The following is a 16,406-nucleotide window of genomic DNA, read 5'->3' as shown; positions in this document are numbered from 1 at the left end:
CAGCCTCACCCCTATCTCTTACTCCAGCCGTGAGGAACACGCCAGAGGCTAAAACCAGGCTCTGGACAAAGTGCCGGAGGCTGTGCGCCGATCAACACCAGCCGTTTCTGGGAAATCTCGGAACCTTTACGCTGTGGGCTGCAGCTGCCTGACCCCGTCACCAGAAACAGGAAGCGTTTGAAAACTTGAAAACCCAGGGCACCTGGTAGGTCGGTCAATGAGCGTCCGACTCTTGGTTTTGGCTCAGGTCACGATCCCAGGGTCGTGGGACGGAGCCCCGTGTCAGGCTGAGCGCGGAGCCTCCTTAAGATGCTCTCTCCCTCTGGCCCTCTCCCCTGTTCGCGTTCTAAGCTAAAATTTTAAGAAACAAAAATGAAATAAAACAGTTTAGGAAGTCACAGCTTTAGGAAAACGATGAGCCATTTGGGAATACAGCCAGTGTTAAGAGCAGATACGGGGACCGTGCGGGAAGAAGTTCCCTGGAAACAAACCCACTGGACCCACTGCGCACTCAGCCCGGACAGCAAACACCAGGGGACCTCAGACACAGGGGCACAGGAGGAAGGCTGGACTGCTCGCCTTTCACGGAGGGGAGAAAACTCCGCAAGAAATCCCACCAGGAGACAGACAGGATGGGCACGTCCTGGCCCAAAAGGAGAAGGGCACCTCCCCACCACGAGGCCGGCCGCACCCTGACACCAGAACCAAAGATGTTCCACAGGAAGGAAAATGGGTCGACATCTCTCAAGGACACGGGAACGCCCCGGAAATCCGACACAGCGTGTGGAAATGACCGCACGCCACGACCGAGTGGGATCCACCCTGGCGGGAGGGCTGGCTCCGCTTACCACATCAACGGGCCAAAGAAAGAGCACAGGCTCACGCCAGACGCACAGAGGGCCTCCATGATGAAGCCTCTCGACAAAATAAGGCAGACGAGAACCACGTCAGCTTGATAAAGGGCACCCACGGGACACCTGCAAACGCACGCCGTCTCCATGGTGAGGAACCCGAAGCTCTCCCGATGCCCTCAGGACCAGGGCAAGGGGGCCGCTCTCTCTTCGTGACAGCGTCCTGCACACGTCTGCCACCACGCTGGCGTGCACAGCAAGACAGACGTACGGGACGCAGATCGAGAAGGAAGGCGTAAAACCGCCTGTGTTCACAGATGACAGGATCAAAAGAATCCAGAGAACAAACCAACAAACAAACCTGGAACTGACCAGCCGTTACGGCAACAGTCACGGAGTAAGGGTATTGCTGCCCCCGAACAAACCACACACAAAGGTCAGCTGCCTTCCTATCAACGCGCAACGAACAAGTGGAACCGGAGGCTAAAAAGACCTTCACGTGAGCACCCAGACAGACAGACTCGGGCATAACCTTAACGGAACGTGTAGGACGCCTACACGAGGCTCAGTACAAGACCCTGGTGAACGACCTCAACGAAGAAGTCAACAGACGGACGGAGAGTCCCCGTGTGAGGGCAGGAAACACCAGCAAGATGTTGCTTCCTCCCGACCCAACGGGCAGATGCACACGCTCCCCCCGGCCCCGAGCCAGCGTGCTCTGTGATGGGCGACCCCAGACGGACTCTCGGGTTTATCCGGACAAGGCAAAGACAAGCATCACGTCAGAGGACGGCCGGGCGCTGCGGGAGCGCAGACGCACTCCAGAGCCACGGGAACGTGGCCGGCACGGGCTGGTGAGGGAGACGGACAGCGGGACAGGACAGACGGCCAGAAACACTCAACTGGCATGCGACACGCCTCACGGGCAGAGCACCGGGGCGAGGGCAGACTGCAAGGACGGGGCCTGCGTGCCCGGAAGGGATCCGGGAGCCGACCTCACACCTCACAGCTCTACACGTCAAGCACAGAACACGGAACTCCCCAGAACGCCCGGAAAATACCGAGGGGCAGGGGTGGGTGACCTTGGTTTGGGGAGTGCCTTTCCCACGCTGCAGCAGAGGCACGAGGGTGAAAGCAGCAGCTGTCAGGCGGTGCTAAGGGAGAGGGAGCCTCCCCCCCCCCCCCCCCCCCCCCCCCCCACGCCCCAGCCTGTCATCTCGTGACCAATCCTCATTCCCTAACACAAGCGGCTCAAAGCCCACGCCCCACGACGGCCCGCTTGGGGCCGGTGACCACGGAGAGGGAAAGAAGTGAACACGGAACGGAGGGGCAACGGGGCCCCCGCCGCAGGGCCAAGTGGACCTCAGCGATCGGGGCCTCAACCTCTGGGTACGTGCAGGCGATGACCTGGGATGAGAGGAAGAGTCAAAGATGCGGCTTGGACACACTCCGTCTGTGCCGTCCCCGCGGCAGCCCAGTACGGGGAGACTACAGGGCAGCGGTGTGTCCACGGCAAGAGAGAGAGTGAGGGACGGGGTCACGGGCCCAGACACACATTTCAAGGTGTGATGCAGGTGCCCGGGCGGAGGCAGACGGAGGCCAGGGGCCTCGAACCCTGGCCAAGGAGCCTGGGCATCGACAGGCGGGGCCGAGCAACGGAGGCCGAGGGGCGGCAGCCGGGAGAGCCGGGGGCGCGTGCGGCCCCAAAGCCGAGCCTCGCCAGGAGGGACTCACGGGCGGGGTCACGTACTGCCACGAAGGCAAGGAGAAGGTGCCCCGGAGCGGGCCAGCAGGTGAGAGAAGAGGCCGTCCCACCCACACCCCACGGCCCCGCCTGGCACCGCTGCTCGCACAGACACGTGCGGAACACCAAGGAGGGCTCCCCGAGAGCCCGCAGGGGCCTGGAGACACACGCACGATGAACTCCGCTCAGCGGCCGGGGGAGAGGGGAACCGTCGCCGTTCTCGGACGGCAGGCGCAGGGGCCGCAGCCCCCGGGCAGCCCAGAGAGAGGGTGGAAGAGACCGGAGAGGGAGGCGGCACTCCGGTGACGACTCGCGCGCCCCACGCAGGGCCGGGCCAGGCAGGGAGGGCGTCCCGTCCCGGGAGGGGAGAAGAACGGCGGGTCAAGGGGGAGGAAGAGGCGCGGAAATGGAGCTGGATCGGTAGCCGCAGGGGCATGGAGCGATGGCACTCACTGTGTATTCTGCATGCTTTTTTCCATACCATTTCATCCACTTCCTGAACTCTCGGTCCATGGTCTGCAAGGGAACGACCACACAGCCGTCAGCGGCTCCCCGTGGCCCCTTCCTACCCCCACGAGGCAAGCAGGGGGCCGCCCGTGGACCAGGCCTCAACACGACCCCTTTGACAAGCAGCCCCAGGACAGCCCGGGGCCTGCAGGGTCCACGGGTCCGGACCACACACTCTAAAGGGGTTTCCGGAGACAGAGGCGCTGCCCCAACCCCACCGGCCCCTCCCCGGGCAGCCGCCTCTGGAGGGCACGGGCCGCCCTGTGGGGAGCACACGGAGACCCGCCTTGTTCTGTCCTCTCTCTGTGCCCCGCAGGTCATGGCCAACAGGAGCCAGACCCTGCACCATACTCCAGGGTCACTCACCTCCGCGTACTTGGCTGGGATGTCAGCTTTCTCCACGCCGTAGTGATGTTTGCAGTTGGTGGCCGCGGCCACCTGGAGCACGACCTGGCCCACTCCTTCAGAGACAAACACAGAGAGAGAGAGACAGAGAGGGGGAGGGGGAGGGGGAGAGAGAAGGAGGGAGGAAGAGAAAGAGAGGGAAAGAAAGAGAGGAAGAGAGAGAGAGGAAGAGGGAGGGAGGGGGGAGAGGGAGGGAGACAGGGGGGAAGGGAGAGGTGCTGTCACAGACGCGGCCCCTGGGTCAGAGGCGCGACCTACCCCTGGTGCTGCCCATGGGGGTCAACAGGCAGAGGCCACAGGCTCTCCCAGGTCCCTGAGGACATTCTAGGGACACAGACCCTGAGCTGAGCCCCCACCCGCGGACGGGACGGCCGTCTCGCTCACACTGCCTCACACACACAGGCCACCGCACGGCCCCCGCGTCAGGACGCTGTTCTCCTGAGACCTAAGTGATCCGCGAGACACGGCTCCACGAGACGCGGGAGCACCCCGAAGGCTCCGGCCACCCGAGCCCACCCCCGTCGGCGCCACAGCGTGGCGGGGGCCGGCTCTGACGCAGGGCTGCAGGGAGCAGGCCCCGCGCACCAGAGACAGGCTCTCCGGACCGTGCGTCCTGACAAATGGGCCGCACGCACGCAGGCCCAGCCGTCCAGGTCTCAAGAGGCCACAGGGGCTTGCCGCGAGGGGCTGCGGGCAGCAGGGGGTGGTGACCGAGCCACCCGCTCTGCCTCCGGGGGCCAGGGAGGCGGCGTGCTGCCCGCACGGGCCGCCCGCACTCACCGCTGCCCAGGTCCACAAACAGGTCGTCCTCGGTCATCTTGATCTCGTCGATCATCTGCGCGACCAGGTCGAAGGAGGTCTCCCCGTACACCTCCGGGGAGAAGGGCTCGTAGTTGTTGAGCTTCTCGGGGTCCGTCACCGAGTGGTTATACACCTGCTGCAGGATGTGCCGCAGGAGCCCGTTGGACGGCCGGGTGTTCAGTTTCATGGGCTGAGTGGTCCCCTTCCACTAGGGCGTCAAAGGGAGCACGTCACAAGTGACCGCCCGAGCCGGCTAAAGGCTCACACGTATGTGCCGTCCCGGGCGCCACACCCCTCAGGAGACGGCAGAGGCCGCTAGCTGTGCAGGCCCCGCAGCCCTGGCCTCAGAGCTCTCTGCCCTTACCCGGGAGCCTGGCTGGGCAGAGAAGTGGGCCGGGAGCCACAAAAAGGCTAGCGCCTTGTGGGCCCCTTCTTAGGGCCCCATGGCCGGGACCTCTGCCTCAGGGACAGGAGCTGGGCCCGAAGGGGCCGTGGGTCCTCCGACCCCTCACAGCCCACCCCCTTCCGACGCACAGCAGCTGCCCTACAGCCACCTGCAGCCAGGACTGGGGCACAGAGCATCCCCGAGGACCTTCCCACCTAGAGCCACAGGGCGGCCTGGAGCCAGGCCACCACTGTGCGGGGGACTGGAGACCGCACGGCCCGGCCCAAACCTCAGGCCCCGCCTCCTGCCCAGGACAAAACTGAGGCAGTGGGGTGGGAGTGCCACACAGCTGACCCCAGAAGAACCTCTGAGCCCCAGTCCCTTTGCACAGGAGGCCCGAGGCCCGACCATACCCGACTGACTCAGCACCCCCCTCCCCCATCACTGCTACTAACGGGGATGACTGCCCTGTCCCAGGCCCCGGTGCCACAGGGCCTGTCACCCCACCACAGCCCCCCCCACAGCAAGGCTCCTGCCGGAGAGCCCCCACCCAGACCAAGAGCCCACACTGTCTGGACAGCAGAACGTCCCTGGAAACAGGAGTGACGTGCTCTTTGGAACTGCTTCCGCAGCCTGGCCTGGCCCGGCTGTCTCTGTTCTTTGCCAGGCGAGGCCTCCTAAGGCCCCAGCATGGTGGGTCAGGAAAGCGAGGACAGAGCCTCAGGCCTCTCCCCAGTCAGAATGTCCCAGGACGGCGGGGAGATGCTCACAACACTGCTGGCCGAGGGGCAGGAGAAGCCCCGGGAAGCTCCTCAGCGTGTCCGCCTGTCACAGTCCGCGGAGACGGGGCACCAGCGGGAAGGTACGCGTGCGCGCGAGCCTGGGGATGACCGCTGGGCACACGGGGCCCGAGGACGCACCCCACCACCGACAGCAGCTCCCCAGACCCAAACCACATTCGTGCGCTCCCTGCAGACGCCTCTCAAGGAAGCCCACACTCCAGGTGGCCTGCAGGCTCTGGGAGGCGTGTGGTTAAAACCACCCGGGGAGCGTGAGGGCAGCCGGGTCTGGCAGCCCAGCACAGGCCCCAGGCAAGGAGCCGAGCGTGGGGGGAGGGCAGAGGCCACCTACCAGCTGGTGGATGCTGTCGATGGCGCGGTTGTACTTATCACAGAGCCTCTGCATGCTCTCGAAGCTGGAAGGCAAGGGAAAGGCTCCGGTCACGGAGGAGCTCGGAACGAGCGTGGGGGCCCAGCCGGCCTCTCGGGAGGGACAGCCCAAGGCCAGGCAGAGCCAGCCCGCCCCCCGGTGGGCAGGCGGAGGACTCGGGCCCCCAGGAGAACCGCGCGTGGGCGACGAGGCCGAGCCAACAGTCTGGGGCTGAGACAGTCTTGGGCCACGTGCCGCGTGCTTGGGGCGGCCTGCGGAAGCCGAGGCTCCCGGGTCAAACCCAAGGTCAACGGCGCGCCCAGGAGGTGTTAGGTGAGGAGCCCTGCACAGACTTCACGTCGCGCTGTGGGCAGGACCCGGGCCGGCCGTCACTGCCCCCGGGGCCGGACAGCAGTCCCATCTGACCTGCCAGCAGGACCCACTGCCCCGCAGGGCTGTGCACCAGCCCCACACGGTCTTCCTTCCCCGGCCGGAAACAGCCCCTGCCTCAGCCCTAACTTGATGGGTTTGGGGACCACCCGGCGGCAGCAAGGGCCCCCCGATTCTCCTGGGCACCGCCCAACACCGGCCTCTGCAGAAAGTTTCCAGCGCTTTCCAAGACATAGGTAGCACATGTTAGATACCTAAGGACAACCGGGCTGGGAGTCTGTCGGTGAGACTAGACTCTCCCAAACCCCACCATTTTTACTTCAAGTATGACTTTCAGTGAAATCCTCCAACCCAGGAGCCGCCCCCACCCCCCACCAAGGGCTGACTCTGCCTCCAGGGGACACTGCGTGACATCTGCGGATGCTCCGGGGGCACTTCCGGCATCGACAGGGTGGGGCCAGGGACGCTGCTCAGCCTGTGACAGGGCCCGGGACGCCCCACGGAGGACGAGACCCGCTTGGTGTCAGCGGTGCGGAGGGGACGTGCTCCAAGTGTCTGCCCCAAACCGGAGGGGGAGTCACCAGCTCTTCCTACAACACCCACAAACGCACACAGAGCAAGGAGGCTTCCCGCCCTGAGCAGGACACCAGGAGCCTGGGAGAGGAGCCTCCACACCCAGGGCACGGGAAGCGATGGCCGCACCGTGTGCACCCCGAGCTTCCTGCCCCAGGCCTCCCTGCGTCTTCACCGACCGCCTGCCCCTCATCCTCGGCCGCACCCCAGACCGGCCCCCTAGTGTCCACTTGCAATCTCTCCTAAGCCACCTGGACACGGAAGGGAAAACCACCTTGAAGGAAAACAATCCTTAAAAACCCTGGCCGGGCACAGAGCAATCAACCCTTTTCTGACGGTGTGCTTCGCTGGCCAAATGCCTGTCCAAGGGTCAGCGCCCGTCCGCACCCTCGCCCTGGGATCGGGAGGGGCGTACCCCAGTCCTCGGCCGGGCCCCTGCTGCCAGAGGCACAGGTCACCAGAGCCCAGGGCCTGAGCGCTCGGGACAACGGAGGGTGAGCACAGCCCCTTCCTTGCTTCTCAAGTGCTGAGCTGATCAGGGAACAGGGTACGGGGCCAGGGCTGGCTCAGGCTGGAAGAGCGAGGCCAGGTCAACGACAGTGGGGTGCCGGGCCCCGCGAGGGGCTTCGAGGCTCCTCTGGGCCCAGCTATCATGCCCGCAGGTGACCCAGTCCTCCGGACAGACTGCAGGCCGCTTTCAAGCCTGCCCAGAGCTAAACCGGCAGGAGTGGGGAAGAAGAGAAACAAATAACTCCAGGCAGGCATTCCAGAGCCGGCCCCGCCCTTCCCCACCCACAGGACTCTCCCCATCCGGATGTGCCAGCGGGGAAACTGGCAGAAGCTGCCGGAGGGTGAACCCCAGAGACCCTGCCTGGAGCCGGCCCGGCGCCCGAGACCGAGACCGAGACCGAGACCGAGACCGGGGAGGCCCGTGCCGAGGCGCCGCTGGCGGTGGCCGCAGAGAAGGCAGCGCCCGCCAGCCGGGGCTGGCCCCGCACACGGCAGGGGCAGCGCCCGCAGCGCGCCCCTCCCAATCGCGTCCTCCGGTGTCTGATCCACGTTTCCCCCAACAAAACCTCACGGAGGCGCCAGCCAACCCAGACAGGGAGTCTCAGACCAGAGACCACTCGGCAGAGCTCGGCTCACCTTTTGGTGTCGTAGTCGATTAAAACGTAGTTCTCCATAGCGAGCTTGAGGTCCGGGATCTCTTCGCAGACCCACCTGAAACACAAGTGTAGAGACAGCAGTGAAGACTGTTACGATCACCTGTTTTCCACTCTCAACGGTCTTAAACACGGTTTGCTCCCGAATACTGAAGACAAAAACGAGAACAAATCCTCATTACCGAACTCAAAATGCACAAGAGGAAAGGGAGGCATCACTTCAGAACAAATCGCGTAAAGTTTAGGACGAAGTTGTGACACACACGCTTCCGTGGCTTCAGTCGGTGTCGCCTACGGCGGGGCGGGGGGGGGGGGGGGGGGCGGAAACGTGGTAACTGGGCTCGTGGGCTCGCTCGCGATGGAGCCTGGAAGCGTGCCTGATCAGGTCAGAGCTTGAAAAGCAGCGGGTGGACTGAGGGTTAAAGGCAACTATTTTTCTCTTAAGTTTGTTTACTTATTTTGAGAGAGAATGAGCGGGGTAGGGGCAGGAACAGAGAGAGAGAGAGAGGGACAGAGAGAATCCCAAGCAGGCTCCACGCCGACAGAGCAGGGCTCGACCTCATGAACCATGAGATCACGATCTGAGTGGACATCCAGAGTCAGACCGAGCCACCCAGAGGCCCCTAAAGGCAACTATTATCTCGCGAGTTAACTGATCGCAAGACAAGGGGGTTTCTTCAACAAACAGGGGGAGCCTACAGACTAAAAGGGGCACAAAAATACACCAACGAACCCAAGACACGACCCTTGTTGAATCGTGATGCAACGCGGACAGAAAGTCAAGGGAGACGTCACGGCTGTAGACCATATAAAACACGGACGCTATGATTTCAAACTTAGATGAAATGAACAAATTCCTTGAAACACACAAATAACCAAGACCTGACACGTGTAGGAACGAGTGACACCAATGAGGCTGGCCTTACCCCGGTGCGCAAACCAGAGGGACACAAAGCCTCGTAAAGCAAACTCCGCGTAGAAAAAGGAAATCGTCGGGCCAATTTCCCTCATGAACGCAGACACAAACATCCTCTACGAATATTAGCTGACAGGTTAGCAAGCCGTGTCAGTCAGCTGGGCACCTGACTCCTGATTTCAGCTCAGGTCACCATCCCAGGGTCGTGGGCTCCAGCCCCGAATCGGGCTCCACAGTCAGCACAGAGCCTGCTTGGCAGGGATCCATTCTCTCTCTCTCCCCACTCTGTCCCTCCCCACAAGACCCCCTCAGGCTCACAGTCCCGGGGCCAGCGGGGCACGCCCGCCTCCAAGCATCAACTACCCCGTGCTCTCTCAGACCCAGGGAGCAACCTCTCCGTGGTGGCAGTCCGTTCGGCAGCACACGTGGTTGATGTCAGGAGACCCAAGGGTACAGGAAGGTGTGCGCCCTGCAGCGGCCACCAGACGAGCGGCGCGACACTGAGGACCCCCGAAGGGCAGGGACAGGTGAAAGACCCTTCCCTCCAGTACTCAGTCCAGGCTCGGCCAGCACCACAGGGCAGGAAAAAATACAGCACAAAGACTAGAAACGCAACAACAAAACATCTCTATTCACAGGCACACAATTTAACACACAGACTGACCTAAGGAATTTACATAGAAACTTCTAGAACTCAGGTGGATTGAGCAAGGTCAGAACACATGGGGTCAATGGGCAAAAATGAAGTCTATTTGCATACGTCAGCAGCAAAGAATTTTGAAATGGATTTTTCTAATGCCGTTTAAAACAGCAGTAAAAGCTAAATACCTAGGGATAATTGTTTTTTAATGTTTACTTATTTATTTTGAGAGAGAAAGAGAGTGAACTCGTGAGCAGGGGAGGGGCAGAGAGGGAGAGTGTGTGCTCAGGAGGGGTAGAGAGACAGGGAGAGAGAGAATCCCACGGAGGCTCCAACCTGCCAGCACAGAGCCCGATGTGGGGCTCGAACTCACAACCCTGAGATCATGACCTGAGCTGAAATCAAGAGTCAGCCGCTTAACCGACTGAGCCACCCAGACGCCCCCCCCCCCCCCCCGCCCGGAATAACTTTAATGAAAGATTTGTAAGACCTCTACACTGAAAACTGTAAGACACTGCTGAGCAAATGTAAAGACGAAAAAAGGGGAGCTCTGCTCACAGAAGACTCCACATTGTTAAAGTGGCCCTTCCCCCAAAACGGAACCGCCAACTCCAGAGTAGTGCCCAGTGCAAGCCCAGCAACTTCTGGAGAAGCAGACGACCCGGTTGTAAAATAGACACACAGGGCGCCTAGGGGGGCTCAGTCAGTTAAGTGTCCAACTCTTGACTTCAGCTCAGGTCATGATCTCACGGATCACGGGTTCAAGCCCCGCGTCAGGCTCTGCGCTGACAGCATGGAGCCTGCTTGGGATTCTCTCTCCCTCCCTCTCTCTCCCTGCTCCTACCCTGCTTGCGTGCACTCTCTCCCTCTCTCTCTCTCTCTCTCTCTCTCTCTCAAAATAAATAAATAAACCTAAAAAAAATTTTGATACACTGAAAACTTCCACTAGTCAAGATGCCATTAAAACCACAAGCAGCTACGCTATGTGTAATGAAGTATCTCACGAGGCATTCACAGCCAGAATATGTCAAGAATTCTCACAACTCAGCAAGGACAACGCAAACAACTCAATCTCAAAAAACAGCACTGGGGCGTCTGGGTGGCTCAGTCAGTTAGGCATCCAACTCTGGCTCTGCTCATGATCTCATGGTTTGGGGTTTCAGGCCTGGCATCGGCCTCCCGACAGCTCAGAGCCTGGAGCCTTCTTCAAATTCTGTGTCTCCCTCTCTCTGCCCCTCCCCTGCTCGAGCTCTGTCTGTCTCTCTGTCTCTCTCTCTCTCTCAAAAATAAACATAAGAAGAGGCACCTGGGTGGCTCATTCGGTTAAGCGTCCAACTGGCTCAGGTCATGATCTCACGGCCTGTGGGTTCGAGCCCCGCGTCAGGCTCCGTGCCGACAGCTCGGAGCCTGGAGCCTGCTTCGGATTCTGTGTCTCCCTCTCTCTCTGCCCTTCCCCTGCTCACACTCTATCTCTCTCTCAAAAAATAAACATTAAAAAAATTTTTTAAAAAAAGAAAAAAAGCAGCACAAACTATTCTCTCATAAAAGAAACCAGGGAGGGGCGCCTGGGTGGCTCAGTCGGTTGAGCGTCTGACTTCGGCTCAGGTCATGATCTCGCGGTTCGTGAGTTCAAGCCCCTCACTGGGCTCTGTGCTGATGGCTCAGAGCCTGGAGCCTGCTTTGGATTCTGTGTCCTCTCTGCCCCTTCCCTGTTCATGCTCTGTCTCTCAAAAATGAATAAACATTAAAAAAAATAGGGGCGCCTGGGTGGCTCAGTCGTTTAAGTGTCCGACTTCGGCTCGGGTCATGATCTCGCGGTCCGTGAGTTCGAGCCCCGCGTCGGGCTCTGGGCTGACTGCTCAGAGCCTGGAGCCTGTTTCAGATTCTGTGTCTCCCTCTCTCTCTGACCCTCCCCCGTTCGTGCTCTGTCTCTCCCTGTCTCAAAAATAAATAAACGTTAAAAAAAAAATTTTTTTTTAAATAATTAAAATAAAAAAGAGAAAGAAACCAGAGCTCCTCAGAGATGCTGCTGATTCGAAGGTTTGGAACATGGGAGATTTCAGGTGACTCCAGAGCATCTGTGGTTCTAGAAAACAAGGATGTGCTCAGGAAGACAGGGGGCATGCCAAAGGGACACGGGACGAACCGGAGAGCCCTCGGTGGCCAGCACAGGAACAATGTGAAACGAGGTTGTAACAGCAGGAGTGCATCACGGCTCATGGGATGAAACATGAAAACGGAGTTCTGATCAACAGCCGAGGAGAGGATGAGGCCTAGAACACAGCAGTAAGCAGTGGCGGCAGGTGAGGTCCACCTGTGGTGCGGAAGTCCAAGTGGAACCACGATCTCCGCATAGCTCCCCAGGACCTCGCCCGAGGTATGTATTAATTAAAAAGGGGAAACGGTAACTACACCCCAGAGAAGCCTGGTGGACGCCACCTCGACCGGGTGGTCAAGCCTAACGTCACTCCACAGTAAGGCAGAATTAGAGGCCGTGTGCCTCTCGCGGCACTGAGGCTCTTGCCAGGAATGGACGCTTTTTGTCACAACCGTTTTCCACACCCGTTCCACATTATTCAGAAGCAGGCCACAAAGGTTACCAGTGTGTCCCTCACAAATACGTCAGCATGCCTCCTAAAAGTGACAGACTGTTTCTTTCAACATAACTACAATGCTGTGGGCGCACCTGGTAAAAACAACATTAGGAACAGTAAGGAATTTCCTCAAATTCATACAGGGCATCTGTGAAAAACCTACAGCTTACGTCATCTCCGTGAGAAAAGGCTGAAGGGCCTAGTCACCTCAACAAGACCAAGGAAAAGAAATAAAATCGTGAAGACTGAAAGGAAGAAGTAAAACTGTCCCTACTCAGAGATGATATAATTATTTCTTACAGCAAATCCTAATAAATCTACCAATCAAGTACCAGAATCAATAAATTTAGCAAAAGATCACGGTTAATGTATGAAAATCAAGTGTGTTCTTCCTTATGAGCAGCAGGTAACTGGAAAATAAAATTTAACACAGAATCCCATTTACAGTGGTGCCCAAAGCTTAACTGCCTGAGAACAAATCTAACAAAAGGTGTCCACGACCCCACACTAAAATAACAGAGGACTGCTAGAGAAACACGGAAAGACCTAAGTAAGTAGAAAGATATACCATGTTCATGGATTGAAAGACCCAATACTGGAAAATGCAACAGCAAATCTTTCCAAACGACCTATCGATTCAATGCAATTCCTAACAAAACTATGCAAAAACCAACAAGCTGATTCTAAAATTTATATGGAAATGTGGGGCACCTGGGTGGCTCAGTAGGTTACGTGTCCAACTCTTGACTTTGGCTCAGGTCATGATCTCACGGTTCGTGAGTTCGAGCCCCAGGTCGGGCTCCGTGCTGATTCTGCTTGGGATTCTGTCTCTCCCTCTCTCTCTAACCCCTCTCCCACTTACTCTCTCAAATAAATGAAAATAAACTTTAAGATAAAATGTACATGGAAACGCAAAGGAGATAGAATAACCAAAACAACGTTTTAAAAAAAGACAAAGAGAAATTATTCTACCCACTTCCAACACTTACTATACAGCTAAGTAACCAAGGTCTTCTTTGGCCAAAGGACACACATGGGGGTCAGTGAAACAGAACCAAGTCTATAAATAAACCAACTCCTACACTGTCGACTGACTTTTGCAAAGGCGACAAGGGTATTTCATAGAGAAAGGACAGTGTGATTAACAACGGTGCTGGAACCAGTGGACATCCACATGCAAAATAATAAACTTTCAACTCATACACTGCACCACATGTAAAAATTCCCTCAAGATGGATGAAAAGATTTAAAAAGAAAACCTAAACTGTAAAACTTCTAGAAAACACACAAGAAAGCCCTTGTGAGCTCAAGAGCAAATATTTAGGCAAATATTTCTTAAGAGGCAAAAAACACAACTTATGAAAGAAAAATGTGAACAAGTCGAACTTTTATTGAAAATTAAGCTATTGGGGAGCCTGGGTGGCTCAGTCGGTTAAGTGTCCAACTTAAGCTCAGGTCATGATCTCACAGTCCTGAGTTCGAGCCCTGCGTCGGGCTCTGTGCTGACTGCTCAGAGCCTGGAGCCTACTTCGGATTCTCTGTCTCCCTCTCTCTCTGCCCCCCCGCCCCTCACACTCTGTCTCTATCTCAAGGTGAATAAATGTTAAAAAAAATATGTTTTTTAAAAAGAATACTCAAAATTCAATAGTGAGAAAGAAATCAGTTCTTAAAAACAGGCAAAAGGCGATGAACATTATTAGTGATTAGGAAAATGCAAATTGAAACCACAATGAGGGGCACCTGAGTGGTTCAGTTGGTTAAGCATCCAACTCTTGGTTTCAGCTCAGGTCATGATCTCACGGTACGTGGGTTCAAGCCCCGCGTCAGGCCCTGTGCTGACAGTGTGGAGCCTGCTTGGGATTCTCTCTGTCCCTCTCTCTCTCTGCCCCTCCCCTGCTTGAGCTCTCTCTAAACAAACAAACACTGAAACACACACACACACACACACACACACACACACACACTAAAATACCACTACACAGCTCAAATCAGAAACCGCAAAACCAACCCACCGCAACACCACATGCTGGTGCACGGGGGGGGGGGGGGGGGCTACACAGAGGTTCCTGAACTGGGGGTGTGGTGCAAAGCAGGCGGATCCCTTTGGAAAACACCTTGGCAGTTCCTCTTCGAGAAAGCTGTCATAAAATCCAGTAACCCCGCTCCCGGGTATTTGCCCAAAGAACCAAAGACATGGCCACACGAGACCCCCATGTGGATGTTCACAATGGCTTTGTTCATAGTCACCAGAGTCCAACGGGACCCGAACAGTCGTCAACAAACGGCAGTCTATCCTCCGAGGGAAAACTCCTCAGAAACAAAGAGGAAACACGACCACCCGAAAATCGGGTGCTGAAAGGAGTCAGGAGAAAACAACAGCACCACTGACCAAGTCCACGTACGTAAAGTTCTAGAACACGCAAAGTAACCTGCAGAGGCAGAACGCGGCTCGGGCCGCCTGGGGACAGCGGTGGGGGGACGCAGGTCAGAGGACACGAGGGAGCCCGCACAGGCAACAGAGATGCCCGCTCCCGAGGCTGCCTTGCGCACGCGTGGACACGTCCACGCCCGTCAGAACGTGTACCTTACCTGTGTGTGGCTCTTGTACGCTCACTGTATTCCAAATGTTCGTAATTCTCATAATCTTTCTTTAAACGTTTACTTTTGAGCGAATACGAGTGGGGGAGGGGCAGAGAGACAGGGGAACAGAGGATCAGAAGCGGGCTCCATGCTCACAGCGGTGAGCCCGACATGGAGCTCGAACTCAAGAACCACGAGATCGTGACCTCAGCGGAAGCGGGAACCTCGACCAGCTGAGCCCCCCAGGCGCCCGGCAACTGCACTTTTAAAACATACAACTGCGGGAAGGACTAGAAGTGTGTGCAGGCACAGATGACACTTAGGCGGCGACGAGCTGGTCGCTGTCAGGCTGGGTGACGGGAACCTGGGTTCAGTATACCCTCTGTCTACCTCCGTATCTCCTGCAAATTCCCCACCGCGCAAAGGAGAGTAAGAGAAAGAACACTGGAGTAACTGAGCATCTTGCCAACGGACAGAACGGGTCTGCAGGGACAGCCAGGAAGAAGGTGAAGCCGTTTTGGGAGCCCGACGTGAGGCTCCCGCACAACGGCCTCGGGAGGGGACGAGGCCACAGGGGACCGCAGACAGAGGGCTGGCTCCAAGGCCGCAGAGCCGATGCTGAGCCCCAGCACCAGGGACAAGTGACCAGCCCTACACACGAGAAACGGCTTCCAGCCCACCTGACTCAGAGCTGCTGTGTTAACCACCACACTCCCACTTCTTAACCAGCAGACTTTTTAAAAAATAACATAAATCAGGGGCGCCTGGGGGGCTCCGTCGGTTGAGCGTCCGACTTCGGCTCAGGTCATGTCTCACAGTCTGTGAGTTCGAGCCCCATGTCGGGCTCTGTGCTGACAGCTCGGAGCCTGGAGCCTGCTTCCGATTCTGTGTCTCCCTCTCTTTCTGCCCCTCCTCTGCTCATGCTCTGTCTCTCTCTGTCTCAAAAACAAATAAACATTAAAAAAAATTTTTTTAATAACATAAATCAAACCAAGCCAACCAGTTAACACGATTGACTGGTTTCAGGCCCACCCTGCAAGATCTACACAGATTATTTCACTTAAAACTGCAAACACTCTTGCAAGGAGGCTCGGCTTGGCCTCAGGAACAAACCAAACGGGCTCAGGCAGCCGGAGCGCCGGGGGTTCGGTGGCCCCGCCAGGCGGCAGGGAAAGCACTCCCGTCACAGCCGGACCTCACGTCCTGGCTTTCTCACCAGCCCCGTCCTGCCGGCAGCCTCGGCAAGTTCATGCAGACTTCACGGCTGTGGCCTGGGGGGTGGCTGTATGCTTGCGGCCTTTGAGGGACAACACAGCGAGAGAGGTCAAAGCCACGCACAAACAACAACAGCCCTGCCGCAGGAGCTCAGAGGAGAACGGGGTTTCTGACCGCAGAACACGTAGACAAGAAGCGGTCCAGGCACGACAGCATTCGGGACGTCCTTCCAGACCCCAGGCCAGCACGGGAGAAAAGGCCCACGAGAAACAGAACGGCTGGCAGCCTCCCCCGGGTCCTGTCTAGGTCGCCAACCTACTGGCCCAGGAGGGCCCGGGGGCTTTTCTCCACTCGCACGCAGGACAGGCCAGCAAAAGGCCGTCCCAGGTACCGAGGGGAAAATCAGCCGCAGGAAAGCTGAGTCAGCACCCAATCCAAGAGGGAGGAGAGGGAGACGGGGGGGGGGGGGGGACTGTTTCTCGTGGGCCTTTTC

The 16,406-nt window shown here is 57.9% G+C and overlaps 1 protein-coding gene across 4 annotated transcripts in view; it reads right to left on the bottom strand.

The window, feature by feature from the left end:
* The window catches only part of DOT1L (DOT1 like histone lysine methyltransferase), a 41,941-nt gene that overhangs the window by 24,835 nt on the left and 700 nt on the right, over positions 1 to 16,406 (bottom strand). For 2 of the 4 annotated variants that reach the window (XM_040461845.1, XM_040461846.1), the window contains exons 2-6: positions 7,952 to 8,026; positions 5,825 to 5,888; positions 4,288 to 4,516; positions 3,469 to 3,563; positions 3,049 to 3,111 (exon numbers count right to left, since the gene is read on the bottom strand). In XM_040461845.1, coding sequence (XP_040317779.1) covers positions 3,049 to 3,111; positions 3,469 to 3,563; positions 4,288 to 4,516; positions 5,825 to 5,888; positions 7,952 to 8,026 — 526 coding nt within the window. Of the gene's footprint in view, positions 1 to 3,048; positions 3,112 to 3,468; positions 3,564 to 4,287; positions 4,517 to 5,824; positions 5,889 to 7,951; positions 8,027 to 16,406 lie in introns of those variants that run through there. The other 2 variants (XM_040461848.1, XM_040461847.1) reach the window with 2 other exon arrangements.

This window comes from Herpailurus yagouaroundi, unplaced genomic scaffold (assembly GCF_014898765.1).
Source record: "Herpailurus yagouaroundi ecotype Mexico unplaced genomic scaffold, PumYag 295, whole genome shotgun sequence".
Taxonomy (NCBI): domain Eukaryota; kingdom Metazoa; phylum Chordata; class Mammalia; order Carnivora; family Felidae; genus Herpailurus; species Herpailurus yagouaroundi.
This window is presented reverse-complemented; position numbering and strand designations above follow the sequence as displayed.